The sequence below is a fragment of the Dendrobates tinctorius genome, unplaced genomic scaffold (assembly GCF_039654945.1).
Source record: "Dendrobates tinctorius isolate UK_male_01 unplaced genomic scaffold, ASM3965494v1 ptg000073l, whole genome shotgun sequence".
Classification (NCBI taxonomy): Eukaryota; Metazoa; Chordata; class Amphibia; order Anura; family Dendrobatidae; genus Dendrobates; species Dendrobates tinctorius.
In genome coordinates, this window is record NW_027361741.1 from 36,820,146 (window position 1) to 36,835,315 (window position 15,170).

General features: G+C 49.0%; 1 protein-coding gene across 1 annotated transcript in view; it reads right to left on the reverse strand.

Annotated features, from left to right (window-relative positions):
• The window catches only part of SPPL3 (signal peptide peptidase like 3), a 150,814-nt gene extending 144,026 nt beyond the window's left edge, over positions 1 to 6,788 (reverse strand). The window contains exon 1 of the mRNA XM_073582769.1: positions 6,482 to 6,788. Coding sequence (XP_073438870.1) covers positions 6,482 to 6,504 — 23 coding nt within the window. The 5' untranslated portion in view covers positions 6,505 to 6,788. The remainder of the gene's footprint in view (positions 1 to 6,481) is intronic.
• Positions 6,789 to 15,170: the final 8,382 nt, after the last annotated feature.

Below are 15,170 nucleotides of genomic sequence, written 5' to 3' on the forward strand. Positions count from 1 at the left end.
AGAAAATAATCAGCATGTACAGTACTCCAGTACAATTGTTCTTAAGTGCTCAATGCTCCATTTCCTTGTAGGTTCCAATCATCATTAGCAGTGACGGTCATCAGTAGAAGTAGCCCAGTGCTCCCACTGAAACAGAGAAACAAGCCCTGTGCTCCCACTCATTCAAAACCTATGGTGAGTTGAGTCACATTAAAAATGTTATAATTAAATGATAAATATGCACTGCTAAACTACAACTGCGTCCATAGCCCCGCCCCCTTATGACCAAAGCCCCACCCCTGTCACACCTCCATCCCCGCCCTGCCGGGCCATGGAAGAATGGTCTTGGTTCAAGCCGGTCCCTGGTGCAAAAAAGGTTGGGGACCACTGCCTTAGGGTATGTTTCCATGTTTAGGAAACGGCAGCTCTTTGGACGCAGCACACGCCCGCTGCGTCCAAAGTGCAGCCGGTTTTGTACGCGCGGTGATTCCGCATGTGTTCACTGAACACACGCGGAATCACCGCATCCTATACATTAGACTGTGTTATTTATTTTGTGGACACTGAGCGTCTCAACAAGACATGCCGCATGTCCGGTTATGCAGGTCTGCCACCTGAGTCTTTGAACGCATAGTGGAGACAGGATTTCATAAAATCCCCTCCACTATGCTGTAACATCTGGCCGCTGCGGCTGTACGCAGCGTCCATTCCACAGCAAATAATGAACGTGGAAACATACCCTAAAAACAAACATTCTATGAGTCTATGATTCAGTGGTTAAGTCATCTGATCTCATGGTCTACCAAGGAATTACATCGCATTATGTTCTTTGAATGGGGTCACCAAAACTGCCTATATGATGAAATTGCATGGACTGTGCCAATGAATTTCTCCACAGAGTCTATCACATCCACTGATGATGACTGGCTCCTGCCACATTAGAGGTAATCTTAATGCAGATGCATAATGACTACATACAGAGGTTATTGGAACTAGCTGGTCATTTAGTAGAGTACTGATACATCATGGGATCAATAGCAGAGCATAAAGGAAAACAATCCAGGGTAAAATTTGGGAATCAATGTTGAGTCTGAAGAGAAGAAAGAAGAAAGATTAAATGCAGGTAAGTATACTACAAAAAAAAGGGCAAAATGTGAAAAAATCTTGGGGGTTGAATAGGCACATGATGGACCCACCACTTTATGGTGGTATTGTAATGTATTGGCATACTGTACACCCTATTTGACCGACAATCGCTTGCTTTCATACTTTCTGATAAAAGATTACCACACCTATGAAAAGGATCCACCTTGACAAACAAAACGTTTTTGAGGAGGCGAGTAATAAGTGCTTGACTTTTACTTAATCAACTAATAAGCACATGAAACAAGTCTAACCCATATATACCTTAGCAACAAGGACACATCAAAGCAAAAACATGCTTCATTCATCTTTGGCTTTTTCAGAAAATATCACACCCTGTGATAAACAAGGGTTGGGACAATTACTGTACTTTAAACCAAGAGACGCTTTTGCTCCAAAAGTCTAACATGATAGTATGATGATTAATCAACAAGATGAAAACATATCAATGATTACATGTATTTTTTTGTGGTCAAAACAAGTCATGTTTTCACATGCTTCTAATCCCACATAATTTCTTGCATTTTTTTTTCTTTACATTTGGTCATATTTGAGCCTGTTTCTGTTCATGATAAAAGCCATGACAATGTGTCAGTTGTGTCGTATGACAGTCTTTAATAACGTGGGGTTAGATTTCTAGTGAACTGTGTCATTTTGATGGCAATGAGTGCTGCAATTACTGGCAACATTCTAAAAAAACAGATTACTACCGTATTTTTTACAACTTATCTATAAACCTGATTACATCGGACTGCATTTTTATTTCCAGGTTTTATTGTTTTTTTTGCTATGATTATTTAGAAAAGCCACTCACAGGCACATTTGGTAACACAAGAAAGCCTCATTTCCAAGGTTTAAAGGGAATCTGTCACCCTTTTTTTTGGACTATGAGCTGCCGGCATCATCATCAGGGGCTTATCTACAGCATTCTGTAATGCTGTAGATAAGCCTCCGATGTAACCTGAAAGATGAGAAAAAAAGAGTTAGATTATACTCACCCCGGCGTCCGGTCCAATTGGTGTCGCCGTCTAGTCCGGCGCCTCCCATCATCATACGATGCCATCCTCTTCTTCCCTTCCTGTCGTGGCTCCAACGCAGGCGCATTGCCCTGCCCTGTTGAGGGCAGAGCAGAGTCCTGCAGTGCGCAGGCGCCGGGAGAGGTCCGTCACCTGCGCACTGCAGTATTCTGCTCTGCCCTCAACAGGGCAGGGCAATGCGCCTGCGTTGGAGCCACGACAGGAAGGGAAGAAGAGGATGGCATCGTATGATGATGGGAGGCGCCGGACCGCAACACCCAATGGACCGAGACCAGACCGCCCCCCCCGGTGAGTATAATCTAACTCTTTATTCTTATCTTTCAGGTTACATCAGGGGCTTATCTACAGCATTACAGAATGCTGTAGATAAGCCCCTGATGTCGATGCCGGTAGCTCATAGTCCAAAAAAAGGGTGACAGACTCCCTTTAAATCAATATACACATAGTTGTGGACAACCTCTTTAAAAGGGAATCTGTAACCACATTTCATCACTTTATGTAAACTGCGTCTTCCAGGCTCTGGGGAGGATGTTGTCTGGAAGATAACGCTGCCTCCAGAGATTATTATAAATAGAAGGAGGAGTTACAAGGGTGATGTGCAATGGCTGTGATGTATTAACTCCCCCTTCTATTTATAATAATCTCTAGAGGCAGAGTTATCTTCCAGACAGCATCCTCCCCAGAGCCTGGAAGAGGCCATTTACATATACGCAGATCGCAAGATATGATTTTATTCAGCTTCCTATGACCTGAGTGTCCATCTACTGCTTAGGAGGGTGGATCTTCCTACTGACAGATTCCTTTTAAATAGAGACTCTCTTAATTTTATCTTTTGTCTCTTACATAACATTTAAGTAAGTACAAAATTGGTCAGTTATGTTGTTAAACTTTCAATCGTAGAAAGGACTGGACAGCATATGATCACTTAGATAAAACCTGTCTCCACAACATCAAGATGATGCCTTATAGTTTAAAGGGGTTGTCCACCCTTGAGTCTACTGTCACCGTATGTGGATGCAGACTTGTGGATCCTCACATCGCGTACACTTGCACGCTGAGGATTTTCTGGTGCAGGTAGGGTGACCTCAAGTATGATATTTGCGTGCATATGGTCACTTGCTGACTAGACGTGCGTGGCCTCGCTCAATGCAATTGCATTGAGCAAGGTCAGACACGTCTAGTCGGAACGCGGCCAGAAGAAAGCAAATCACATACATGCGGTCACATGACTGTTCGCTCTCAGCATAGGCACCGGTGAATCATCACAGCACAGTGAGGATTCACTAGTCTACAGTCACGGTAGACTTGTAGCCTAAGGCTAAGAATGACTGGTTTAAAAAACATAAGTCAGGTAAAGCTTACCATTTTTCAATGCATCTATGCAAAGAATGAGGTGGATTCACATATCCATATTTTGTAGTCTGTATATGCCTATGAGTACAGGTAAGACCTGTGGTCAGTGCGTACATGGATGGATGTGTGAATCAGGCCTTATGTAGCTTTCAATACTAGCTATACTCTTTTGATCATGTGATACATGGACAGGCTGCGTCCACAAGAGCCATTTGTTGGCGTCTCTAGCTGCAATAAGGCACGTAGCCTTTAATTCGGCAGAGAGCCCTTTGTCTTAATCAGAAAACCCCTAAAGGCTGAATTAAGATGTCCATGTATCATGATCTGATTGGAAAACCCAAGCCCACTGTGTTTGACTTTTCATATTTAGTAATTTTTTTCTCTATAGGCTTTTATGAGTGGGGGGGGGGCCTAAAAAAATTTGATTCTATGAATAAGACTGCAAGTTATCTCTGCAATTCATCTAAGCTTTTATGTCAGAATTGGTACAAATCACTGGAAAGTCGCAAATACTTTTGGCAAGGCAAAGTTGTGCAAAAAATGTTGTGACTTGGTGATTCACGACAGTTGTGCCCAGCGCGGTGCATCGACCCCTGCTCAAATTCATAACAAGCAGCATTTCTTATGCCACAAATCCTACTCCAATCATTGAGTGAAGTAAGATTGTGGGGAGGTGCATTCCACTTTGGGTCTCGCCTAATTCATTAAAGCCAACTTGTCTCCAGGTTTGACCGATATGAGGTAAGGCCACCACGTATAAGGCCAGATATACAGAATTACAAACTACCGTATATAAGACCCCAACCTGACCAGCAAGACAAGAAAAAGACCTTTTTATTATACTGATCTGCAGGGCAGTCTGGTCCCAGGGGTGTTGCTGATCTTGGTCCGGCGCCTCCTTTCTTCTTTTGATTCTGTTCTCCTTGTTTTGTGTCGATGACAAGTCCCTACCTCATCCACACAGTCTCCCCGACATTGCGCACCTGCTCAGGTGTACTTCTCTACCCTGATGAGGGCAGAGGAAAGTACTGCAGTGCGCAGGCGCTGGGAAGGATCAAAGATCACCGGCGCATGTGCAGTGCAGTACTTTACTCTGCCCTAGTGAGGGCTGCGGCTGTATGCAGCGTTTCCTGACCGTGGAAATATACCCTAAGAGGCTGTATATATCAGGCCGGAAAGGTGGTGGTCTTATATTGATCAAACCTGGAGATAGATTTGATTTAATGAATTAGGCAAGGCCCCAAGTGACATGCGCCTCCGTGTGCACCTCCCCACAATCTTACTTCACTTGAGGATTAGAGTAGGATGGGGGCAGATATACCGCATTATAGCATGTTGTATATCAGGCCTGAGAGATGGTGGCCGTATCTCATATCGCTCAAACCTGGTGACAGGTTCCCTTTAAGAGACTTCTCCACCCTGCCCCCTTATAAAAACCCGGGTGAAAAACAATTGGGACCAAAGTGTTTGTGCACTAACAAAAAATGCATTAAAAAATATTGAGCCAAAACTGGACAAAAAAAACAAAAGGGAAAAATGCAGCAAAGACAATCAGACAATGTGTATTTTGGTGTAGACACCTGAAAAATAAAAAAAGAGGCAGCACTTTCACACATGGGAACATAACTTGGCCTTATGAGTGAATATACAGTGACAGAATTGGACCCCCCCAATCCTGAAAACAGAGTTCTGAAATGCCCTGTTAGAATGGAGCTGCGCTATTCATTGTATATGGGACTGCCAGAGATAGCTGGGCACTGTGCTTTGGCAGTCCCTTAAAAAATTAAAAGGAAATCGGTAGGCATTTGTGGTGGGGGCCTCAGAGGTGCTGATAACATTTACATGAATAAGTGTTGAAATATCAATCTGTTCAAACACACTGATGCCCATTTCCTTATTCTGGCATAATGCCGGCAGTATGGGATTACAGTGTAGCGCGAGCCCTACTTTGTGGATGGTGCAGACCTATGTAGGCATACAGCTAATTTATAAACTTTTGGGGAACTACAGCAACTTAGAAATATCACTACAAGCTTTATCAGGTGGGCTCTGAGTGAATGCCATCCAAATCAAGTTAGACTGACCGCAATGATACGCTATGCACTGTGACTGCCGTTCCTGTGCTGGGACACATGGGACCCTTCTGGGCGGGCCATGCATTGTGCAGGAATACCCTCCAGGCATGCAGCAAGTTTCACAATTTGCAGGCACATCACTGCATTGCATGCAGTCTAACATCAGAAAGCAAAAGTCCCTGCTGCGTTTCTGGACATGGGTAACCCCCAACACACAAACTCACGCTTATGGAGCATCACTAGCCAGGTAACCAGCCCGCATCAGCCCTCGATATTATAAAATTGGTCCTACATGTTATTTTACCTCTAGAAGGGAAAATTAAAAGAACAAAGCACATGATACTGACAGCTTTGTTGCTCCAGTTCCTCTCCCTAAATGTCCATGTCTTCTGTACAGACAGAAGGTGACACGCTAGTCCTCAAGCCCAGTCCAGAACCCAAAACTGAGGAGTCCTGAGTCCCAGCACCGGGGATGAGGGGACATGGGACGGCCGGCTGCAACAGGTCAGCACTGGGCTTCCCATTGTCATCCAGATCACTACAGAAAATGCCCCCCACTATGAGACCCCTGGAGGAGCATTCACCCCGGCCAGCAGTCACTGGGCCCTGGGGGTTGGGGACGGCACAGGACGGGCACAAAGCCATTGTTTACATAGAGCCCCCCATTGTACACTCAGGAACCGCACATACAAAGGCGGCAGCAGCGGGTCCAATCCACAGCACAATCTGCGGCCGCCATCCTGCCCGCCGCATCCGCCCGCAGTCACCACCGATTACCGGGCCCACAACGACCTCTGTGCACGGCCCTCCGGGGCCCAGACAAAGCCGAGACCGCGGCGCCCGGTCACTACGGCCCAGCGCCAGTCACATCCCCACCACACCAGCCCCTCTCACCACGAATAGGTCTGCTCGGCCATGGCGGCGTCTCCTCAGGGGGGTCGGGGCTCCGGCCCTGTGTTTGTCAGCGACGGCTCTGAGACTGTGCACACAACATGTCGGCCCGAGCTCAGTTGTCAAGGGGACGGTTATCCCAGGGGGGCAGGCCCATGGCAGACGAGAAGATACAGGCAGCGGGCACCGGACTAACACTGGCGGAGAGGCCGCGGCTGCGCGCTCGGGAGTTACGAGCACAAAGCGCGTCCACACAATCCGCTCTGCAGGGTACGCGCAGGCGCGGTGAGCCGGGTGCATCACGTGTTTTCCTAGTGGGCGTAGTTATTTACTATCCATTATTCCCTCTGGTCTGGAGGCGTGGACTGTGGACACACGGTCCAGGAGAGGAGACGCTCCGGTGTACGCACGGTCCAGGAGAGGAGACGCTCCGGTGTACACACGGTCCAGGAGAGGAGACGCTCCGGTGTTCGCTGTGTACACACGGTCCAGGAGAGGAGACGCTCCGGTGTACGCTGTGTACACACGGTCCAGGAGAGGAGACGCTCCGGTGTTCGCTGTGTACACACGGTCCAGGAGAGGAGACCCTCCGGTGTACGCTGTGTACACGCGGTCCAGGAGAGGAGACGCTCCGGTGTACGCTGTGTACACACGGTCCAGGAGAGGAGACCCTCCGGTGTACGCTGTGTACACACGGTCCAGGAGAGGAGACGCTCCGGTGTTCGCTGTGTACACACGGTCCAGGAAAGGAGACGCTCCGGTGTACACACGGTCCGGGAGAGGAGATGCTCCGGTGTTCGCTGTGTACACACGGTCCAGGAGAGGAGACGCTCCGGTGTTCGCTGTGTACACGCGGTCCAGGAGAGGAGACGCTCCGATGTTCGCTGTGTACACACGGTCCGGGAGAGGAGACGCTCCGGTGTTCGCTGTGTACACACGGTCCAGGAGAGGAGACCCTCCGGTGTACGCTGTGGACACACGGTCCGGGAGAGGAGACGCTCCGGTGTTCGCTGTGTACACACGGTCCAGGAGAGGAGACGCTCCGGTGTACGCTGTGTACACACGGTCCGGGAGAGGAGACGCTCCGGTGTACGCTGTGGACACGCGGCCCAGGAGAGGAGACGCTCTGGTGTTCGCTGTGTACACGCGGTCCGGGAGAGGAGATGCTCCGGTGTTCGCTGTGTACACACGGTCCAGGAGAGGAGACGCTCCGGTGTACGCTGTGTACACGCGGTCCAGGAGAGGAGACGCTCCGGTGTACGCTGTGTACACACGGTCCGGGAGAGGAGATGCTCCGGTGTACGCTGTGTACACACGGTCCAGGAGAGGAGACGCTCCGGTGTTCGCTGTGTACACGCGGTGCGGGAGAGGAGACGCTCCGGTGTTCGCTGTGTACACACGGTGCGGGAGAGGAGACGCTCCGGTGTACGCTGTGTACACGTGGTCCGGGAGAGGAGACGCTCCGGTGTTCGCTGTGCATACACGGTCCGGGAGAGGAGACTCTCCGGTGTACGCTGTGCATACACGGTCCAGGAGAGGAGACGCTCCGGTGTTCGCTGTGTACACCCGGTCCAGGAGAGGAGACGCTCCGGTGTACGCTGTGTACACACGGTCCACGAGAGGAGACGCTCCGGTGTACGCTGTGTACACACGGTCCACGAGAGGAGACGCTCCGGTGTACGCTGTGTACACACGGTCCACGAGAGGAGACGCTCCGGTGTACGCTGTGTACACACGGTCCACGAGAGGAGACGCTCCGGTGTACGCTGTGTACACACGGTCCACGAGAGGAGACGCTCCGGTGTACGCTGTGTACACACGGTCCACGAGAGGAGACGCTCCGGTGTACGCTGTGTACACACGGTCCAGGAGAGGAGACGCTCCGGTGTACGCTGTGGACACACGGTCCAGGAGAGGAGACGCTCCGGTGTACACTGTGGACACACGGTCCAGGAGAGGAGACGCTCCGGTGTACGCTGTGGACACACGGTCCAGGAGAGGAGACGCTCCGGTGTACACACGGTCCAGGAGAGGGGACTCTCAGGTGTGCACTGTGTACACACGGTCCAGGACCACGCCCGGGATAGCCCCCCCCCCCCCCCCATAGTGAGAATTTGAGTAAAAAATTATTACGTTTGTTAGATCTTTGTTGGATCTGGTTCGATCAACCAAACCTAACGTTAGATCACCCCTACAAAATGAGATATTTACAATCTTTTCCAGGGGGGGCTAACCCGTAGCTAGCACCCCAACTTTGACATTTGCCTTTTTTGGATGGATTCTGATAGATATTCGTTAGATCCAGTTTGATCAGCAAAAATTAACGTTAGATCTCCTTTAGTTCCCGAGATATTGGGGGTGTCAGATGGGTTAGCTACGGGTTAGCCCCCCTACTTTGAAATTTGCCGTTTTTTGGATCTGGTGAGTGGAAACCTTCAATGACCTGGTGATGAACCAGGTCTTTAGGCATTATGCCCACCGCCGCTGAGGCCCGCCCTCCCACAGCCATTGAACGGGCCAAGAGCCGAGGTGAAGTGACGCGGCAGTCTGCTGCATCATGTGATGCTGCAGGGGGCGTGGCCTTCATTCCAGGAAGCGGCTGCATCGCAGCCACTCCTGGCCTGCCCCCGGCACGAGGACCTTGACTCCTTTAGCATTTTGCCAGATCAGTCAAGCGATTCCTGGCTCTGGCGGTGGGAGGAGGGGGGACGTTGCATTTGCAGCAGCACTGCGGGCTGCAGGAGGCCTGGAGCACAGCTGCAGCTGCACACAGTTTTCTGTCATGCTGTGCCCATCAGCCACCGCATGACAATACAGAGTAAAGGTTCAGGTACTCTTTAAGGCTGTGTCCATGCTCACAATTTTTCCCCATGAATGACTGCCATCATGGCAGGAAAAAAAAAGGCGAGGTGACGGTCACATTCAATTTGAATAGGACTATCATTACAATTTTTTGTTTCCCCGCTACTTCACCGTCCCGTCATGTCATCGTAAGACTGGGTGAGAAAATGCAGCCAGCAGCATTATTTTTGCCGTCATTCACTGATGGTCAGAGCACTGCCTGTCGTCTGCCCCTCAGAGAATTACTAGTTTTTAATGCAGTTTCAGGCCGCCGACTATCATTTCTCTGGCACCTCCTCTGGTTCGTGAGCTGGAGGTGGTTGGATAGCTGACACCTGGCACACTCTTGGGTACTTGCAATCTGCACATGAGCCTGCATGGAAGTGAACAGTGCCAGCAGGGGAGTTCCTCAAGTATACTGGATGATGTCCGCCATCTAAACACATAAGCTGGAGGAGGAGACAGATAAGATAATTAGCTGCCTCAGACTGCATGCGTCTGCACACCCATCAGGCTGGGAATGCCTCTTAAATGGGCATCATGCTTCTTTTTCTTTTGGATTTATATATGTTGGTGTGCTTAAAGGGAATCTTCCACCTAATGCTGCCCGATGCAGCTGTCAGCAGGCCTGTATTGTCCTGCAGACCAGTGGCGTAGCAACTGTTTGTGGCGCCCGGGGCGGTCGAAAAATTTGCCGCCCCTTTGGTCGTTGATAATTCGGAAGAGCCCACACTACACTCAAAGATCTAATTTTTAGTCTGCTACTAACTCTGCTATTATTTCTAAATTTCTAGACTTTCAACTTCTTGCAATTCTCTATATGTATGTTTTAGCTTGATGATGCTGGATGAAGACCTAATGGCTTTTTTTAATACTAATTTTTAATAATGTGACAGAAAAAAAAACAAAGTACAAATTATTTTGGCGGACACTGACAGCTTGGGGTCCCTGTGCAAGAAATGTGTCCGGGCCCCCCTCCTTTTATGGCGTCAAAGCTACGTGTGTGTATATATACATATATATATAGATTATTGATGTTATATAGCCACACACACACACATACAGGTATATATTACATAGTCTCCTTTATTATGTATATCCCAATCCCCCACACCCCTTATTGTCCTCCTCCCCTCGCATCCCATTATTGTCCTCTCCCCCACCTCCATCATTTTCTTCTCCACCACTATCTTTGCTTTCTCCCCCACCACTCCCATCATTGCCCATTCCACCACCTCCATCATTTCCTCCTCCACCACCCCCATTTATTGCCCTTTCCACCACCACCATCATTGCATTCTCACCCACAACCCCATCATTGCCCTCTCGACCATCACCCCATCATTGTCTTCTCCCCATCACTGCCTTCTCATCACCCCATCACTGCCTTCTCCCCATCACTCCCATCATTGCCTGCTCCATCACCCCATCACTCCCATCATTGTCTGCTCCATCACCCCATCATTGCCTGCTCCATCACCCCCATCATTGCCTGCTCCATCACTCCCATCATTGCCTTCTCCATCACCCCATCACTGCCTTCTCCATCACCCCCATCATTGCCTGCTCCATCACCCCATCACTCCCATCATTGCCTTCTCCATCACCCCATCACTGCCTTCTCCATCACCCCATCACTGCCTGCTCCATCACCCCCATCATTGCCTGCTCCATCACCCCCATCACTCCCATCATTGTCTGCTCCATCACCCCATCACTGCCTGCTCCATCACTCCCATAATTATCTGCTCCATCACCCCATCATTGCCTGCTCCATCACCCCCATCACTCCCCTCACTGCCTGCTCCATCACCCCCATCACTGCCTGCTCCATCACCCCCATCACTGCCTGCTCCATCACCCCCATCACTGCCTGCTCCATCACCCCCATCACTGCCTGCTCCATCACCCCATCACTGCCTTCTCCATCACCCCCATCACTGCCTGCTCCATCACCCCATCACTGCCTTCTAGACCATCACTCCCATCACTGCCTGCTCCATCATACACACAGACATACACACACAGAGACATACATACATACATACACACAAGACACCACCTCTCTCCTCTCACCTGTCCACAGCATCGCCAGCGCTTCCTCCCTCACACAGCAGCGGCCGCTGAATGATGACGTCATTCAGCGGCGCTCCTCTGTGTGAAACAGGAAGCGCGGCCTCCGGGCAGGAAGCAGGACGGACCCTTGCCGCTCCGTTCCTGCTATTCACTCTTGCAGGCAGCGGAGCTGCCGTGATCGCATCGCTCCCTGCCCGCCGCTGCACTGCACTGCAGGGTGGAATTGCTGCTGCCGCGCTGCCCCCACACACATGCCGCCTGGGGCGGACCGCCCCCCCTGCCCCCCCCACGCTACGCCAGTGCTGCAGACACACAGAATATTGACACCAGTGGCGCTCCACTCCGAGGTGCCGTCTGGGTGCTGCAGCGCCCGGAGCTCGGCGCATGCCAGCTATCTAATAGCACGATTAGGCTGGTCTGTGGTCACTAGAGCCAGCTCTGCTGCCAGTTCTCAGCATTTCAGTGAAGCATTCAACACTCGTGTGAATGACTAATATCCTATATATGAATAAATTGGCCAACACAAATAACGTAATGGGGAGGCTTGAAGTAAAGGACTGGTTTGCAGCTACTTGGCACATTTTCCTATTGTGCACTTATGTGCTTAAAGTGGGATTTCATTTCCTAACACACAGCTCTCTACATCCATTCTCCTGCTGCCATCCATATCTGCATACATTGATCAGCAGATCCATACACACACTCATGCCCAGATAAAGCTAGGTCAATTACAGTAGATCAGACCTTCCTGCATAGAAATATGCCATGCATAGGAAATCAATACCTACCTTCACATTTAGTTAGTGAACCCACTTGTACGAGGATGTGTTTCTCTGCCTGCTCTTATGACTGAAGTGAAAACATCCAAAGAAAAGGGTCACACACAGGGTCAAACAGAGGGTGGGATCAAAATCACTCAAAAGTTGATACATTGTGTTGATAAAACTACATGCAAATGTAAAAGGAGCTAAGTGGGTTTTCAAGCCATTACCCCACCTGGTTTTTCCACATGTGGTTTTCAATGGCATCATGCAGTGCTTAGGGAGCTGATGAGCATGTGATCGGCTCCATCATGCTGCGTTCCTCTGTTCCGCAGCTATCCCACCTGTTGCTTTTCCTGCCCTGTATTTAACTTTCAGGTAACTTTTGATATGTCATAGAGGCATATCAAAGTTTATCTGCTGACGTAGACTAAGTTCACACAGCTTTTAACATGACACCTGTTTTGTCTGAGCCGGAATTAAACTCTGAATGTGGTACTACAGGGGTTCCTTGGTGTCTCCTGCTGGCGGGGTGACGTTGCCCCTCCAGTGTCCTATGCCGGGGAAATGCCAGGGAACCACAGACAAGCCCTGCAGTACAAGACCCACAGGTAGCCGACAGCAAGGGAGGCCATGCGTATCAGTGCCGCTGCAGCGAAGCGGGAGGACGATGTGCAGGGGAGCACTGCTCACCGGAATCCCTCTGTTGTGGCACTGTAAGGATTCCCTGAGCTTTCCCGCTGGCAGGGTGACGTCACCCCACCAACTGGGGAAATCCCAGGGAACCTCTGCAGCCTGGGGAAATCCCAGGGAACCCCTTCAGCACCATACATCACATGCTCACATTGGATTACAGATCAGGTACTACCAGGGGTCAAGTTCTGGGAGAAAAAATGTGGGAACTCACCCAAAATTTCCTACTTTCCCCCACTCTGATGAGTTACACCAACGTAGTAATGAAATAATACTGCCATACTGTGACTGAATAAAACACCATGCAAAGACCAATATTACTCCTATACAGTGACCATAGATAGGCAGAAACTAGCTACACAGGCGCTCTGCAGACCGCACTAGTGATTGTTACCTTTAGGCCTCTTTCACACGATCATATACGTATTGCGCGCGTTAAAAATGCCGCGTTGTCACTGTGTATTTCCCGTCGTATTTCACGCAGCCCAGTGATTTGTGTTAATGGGCTAATCGTGTAATATGCTACAAAATAGAACCTGCTGTAATAATTTTTTTTTACACGCATTTGCGTATGCATGAAAATAGCGCATATGAGAATAAACACATGCGTGAAAAACAGCGTATTACACGACAAAATTAAGATCATGTGAAAGAGGCCTTATATCCAATGGTCACATGCGACGTTTGCTATTACTGGGGTCATTTGCTTTTCCTATATCTAGTCCAGACCGCCACAATGAATTTTCACAGCCGCTGCTTGTCTCTGTAGGATTTTGCATTCAGACAGCTACGGGTTAGCCCCCCCCCCTCCAGAAAAAGATTGTAAATATCTCGAGAACGAAAGGAGATCTAACGTTCATTTGTGCTGAGCAAACCGGATCTAACGAATATCTATCAGAATCCATCCAAAAAAACGGCAAATTTCAAAGTAGGGGGGGCTAACCCGTAACCTGACACCCCCAATATCTCGGGAACGAAAGGAGATCTAACGTTAATTTTTGCTGATCAAACCGGATCTAACAAATATCTATCAGAATCCATCCAAAAAACGGCAAATTTCAAAGTTGGGGGGGCTAGCTACGGGTTAGCCCCCCTGAAAAAGATCGTAAATATGTTATTTTGTAGGGGTGATTTAACGTTAGCTTTGGTTGATCAAACCGGATCTAACAAAGATCTGACGAATGTAATCATTTTTTACCCAAATTCTCACTAAGGGGGGGGCTAACCCGGGGGTGGTTGGTCCAGGAGAGGAGACGCTCCGGTGTACACTGTGTATACACGTCAAAAGGAGGAAAAAAAAGACCAAGCATATTAGGCACACACCCAAGGCAATGAGAATATATGTACAAATATATATAAAATTTATTGAAAGACAGAAAAAACACAGTAAAAATGTTTAAAAGGCAAAACACCCCTAAGTGTCCAAAATGAATCTAACAATAGGTACTAGTTAACAAGAACCACATAAATCAGTGTGTAAAGCACACTCCAAGAGGCCGCTGATAGGTACCCTGACGAAGCTGCACCTATCAGCGATACGCGTGGGACTCCCCACACTGCCTTTGTCCTGGGACCATCCTCCTCTGCCTGACCCCTGACACTCTATGCTGGACTGTCTTTTATGGTGATGCTATTACTACCTCTCCTTTTCCACCTATATACTTTGGCATTTACTTTTTGTCCTCCTTATTGCTTTTCAGTTCAGGTTTTCTCTCTATCCTCACATTGGACAGGTGATTGCTCCTTTCCTAATAGGGCTACCTACAGTGCCCTCTAGGTTCTCTGAGGCCTCTTGGAGTGAGTGTCTGTGTGCAATTGACTTTCTGGGGACGCCCAGACCTGGGGTCGGCAAGTCATGCTTTATGTAGTATTATGCGCATATAAGCTTGTGCTTTACACACTGATTTATGTGGTTTTTGTTAACTAGTACCTATTGTTAGATTCATTTGGGACACTTAGGGGTGTGTTTTGCCTTTTAAATGTTTTTACTGTGTTTTTTCTGTCTTTCAATAAAATTTATATATATTTGTACATATATTCTCATTGCCTTGGGTGTGCGCCTAATATGCTTGGTCTTTTTTTCTCCTTTTGATTATTGTTCTCCCCGTGCATTGTGCAGCACCCCTTACATATTGTGGAATTGGTTCTTCTCATGCCTGGTAGTGGTGCTCCCTATCCTCTCCACTGTATACAAACAGTCCAGGAGAGGGGACGCTCCGGTGTACACACGGTCCAGGAGAGGAGACGCTCCGGTGTACGCTGTGTACACACGGTCCAGGAAAAGAGACGCTCCGGTGTGCGGGGCTCGGAAGAATAGTGGA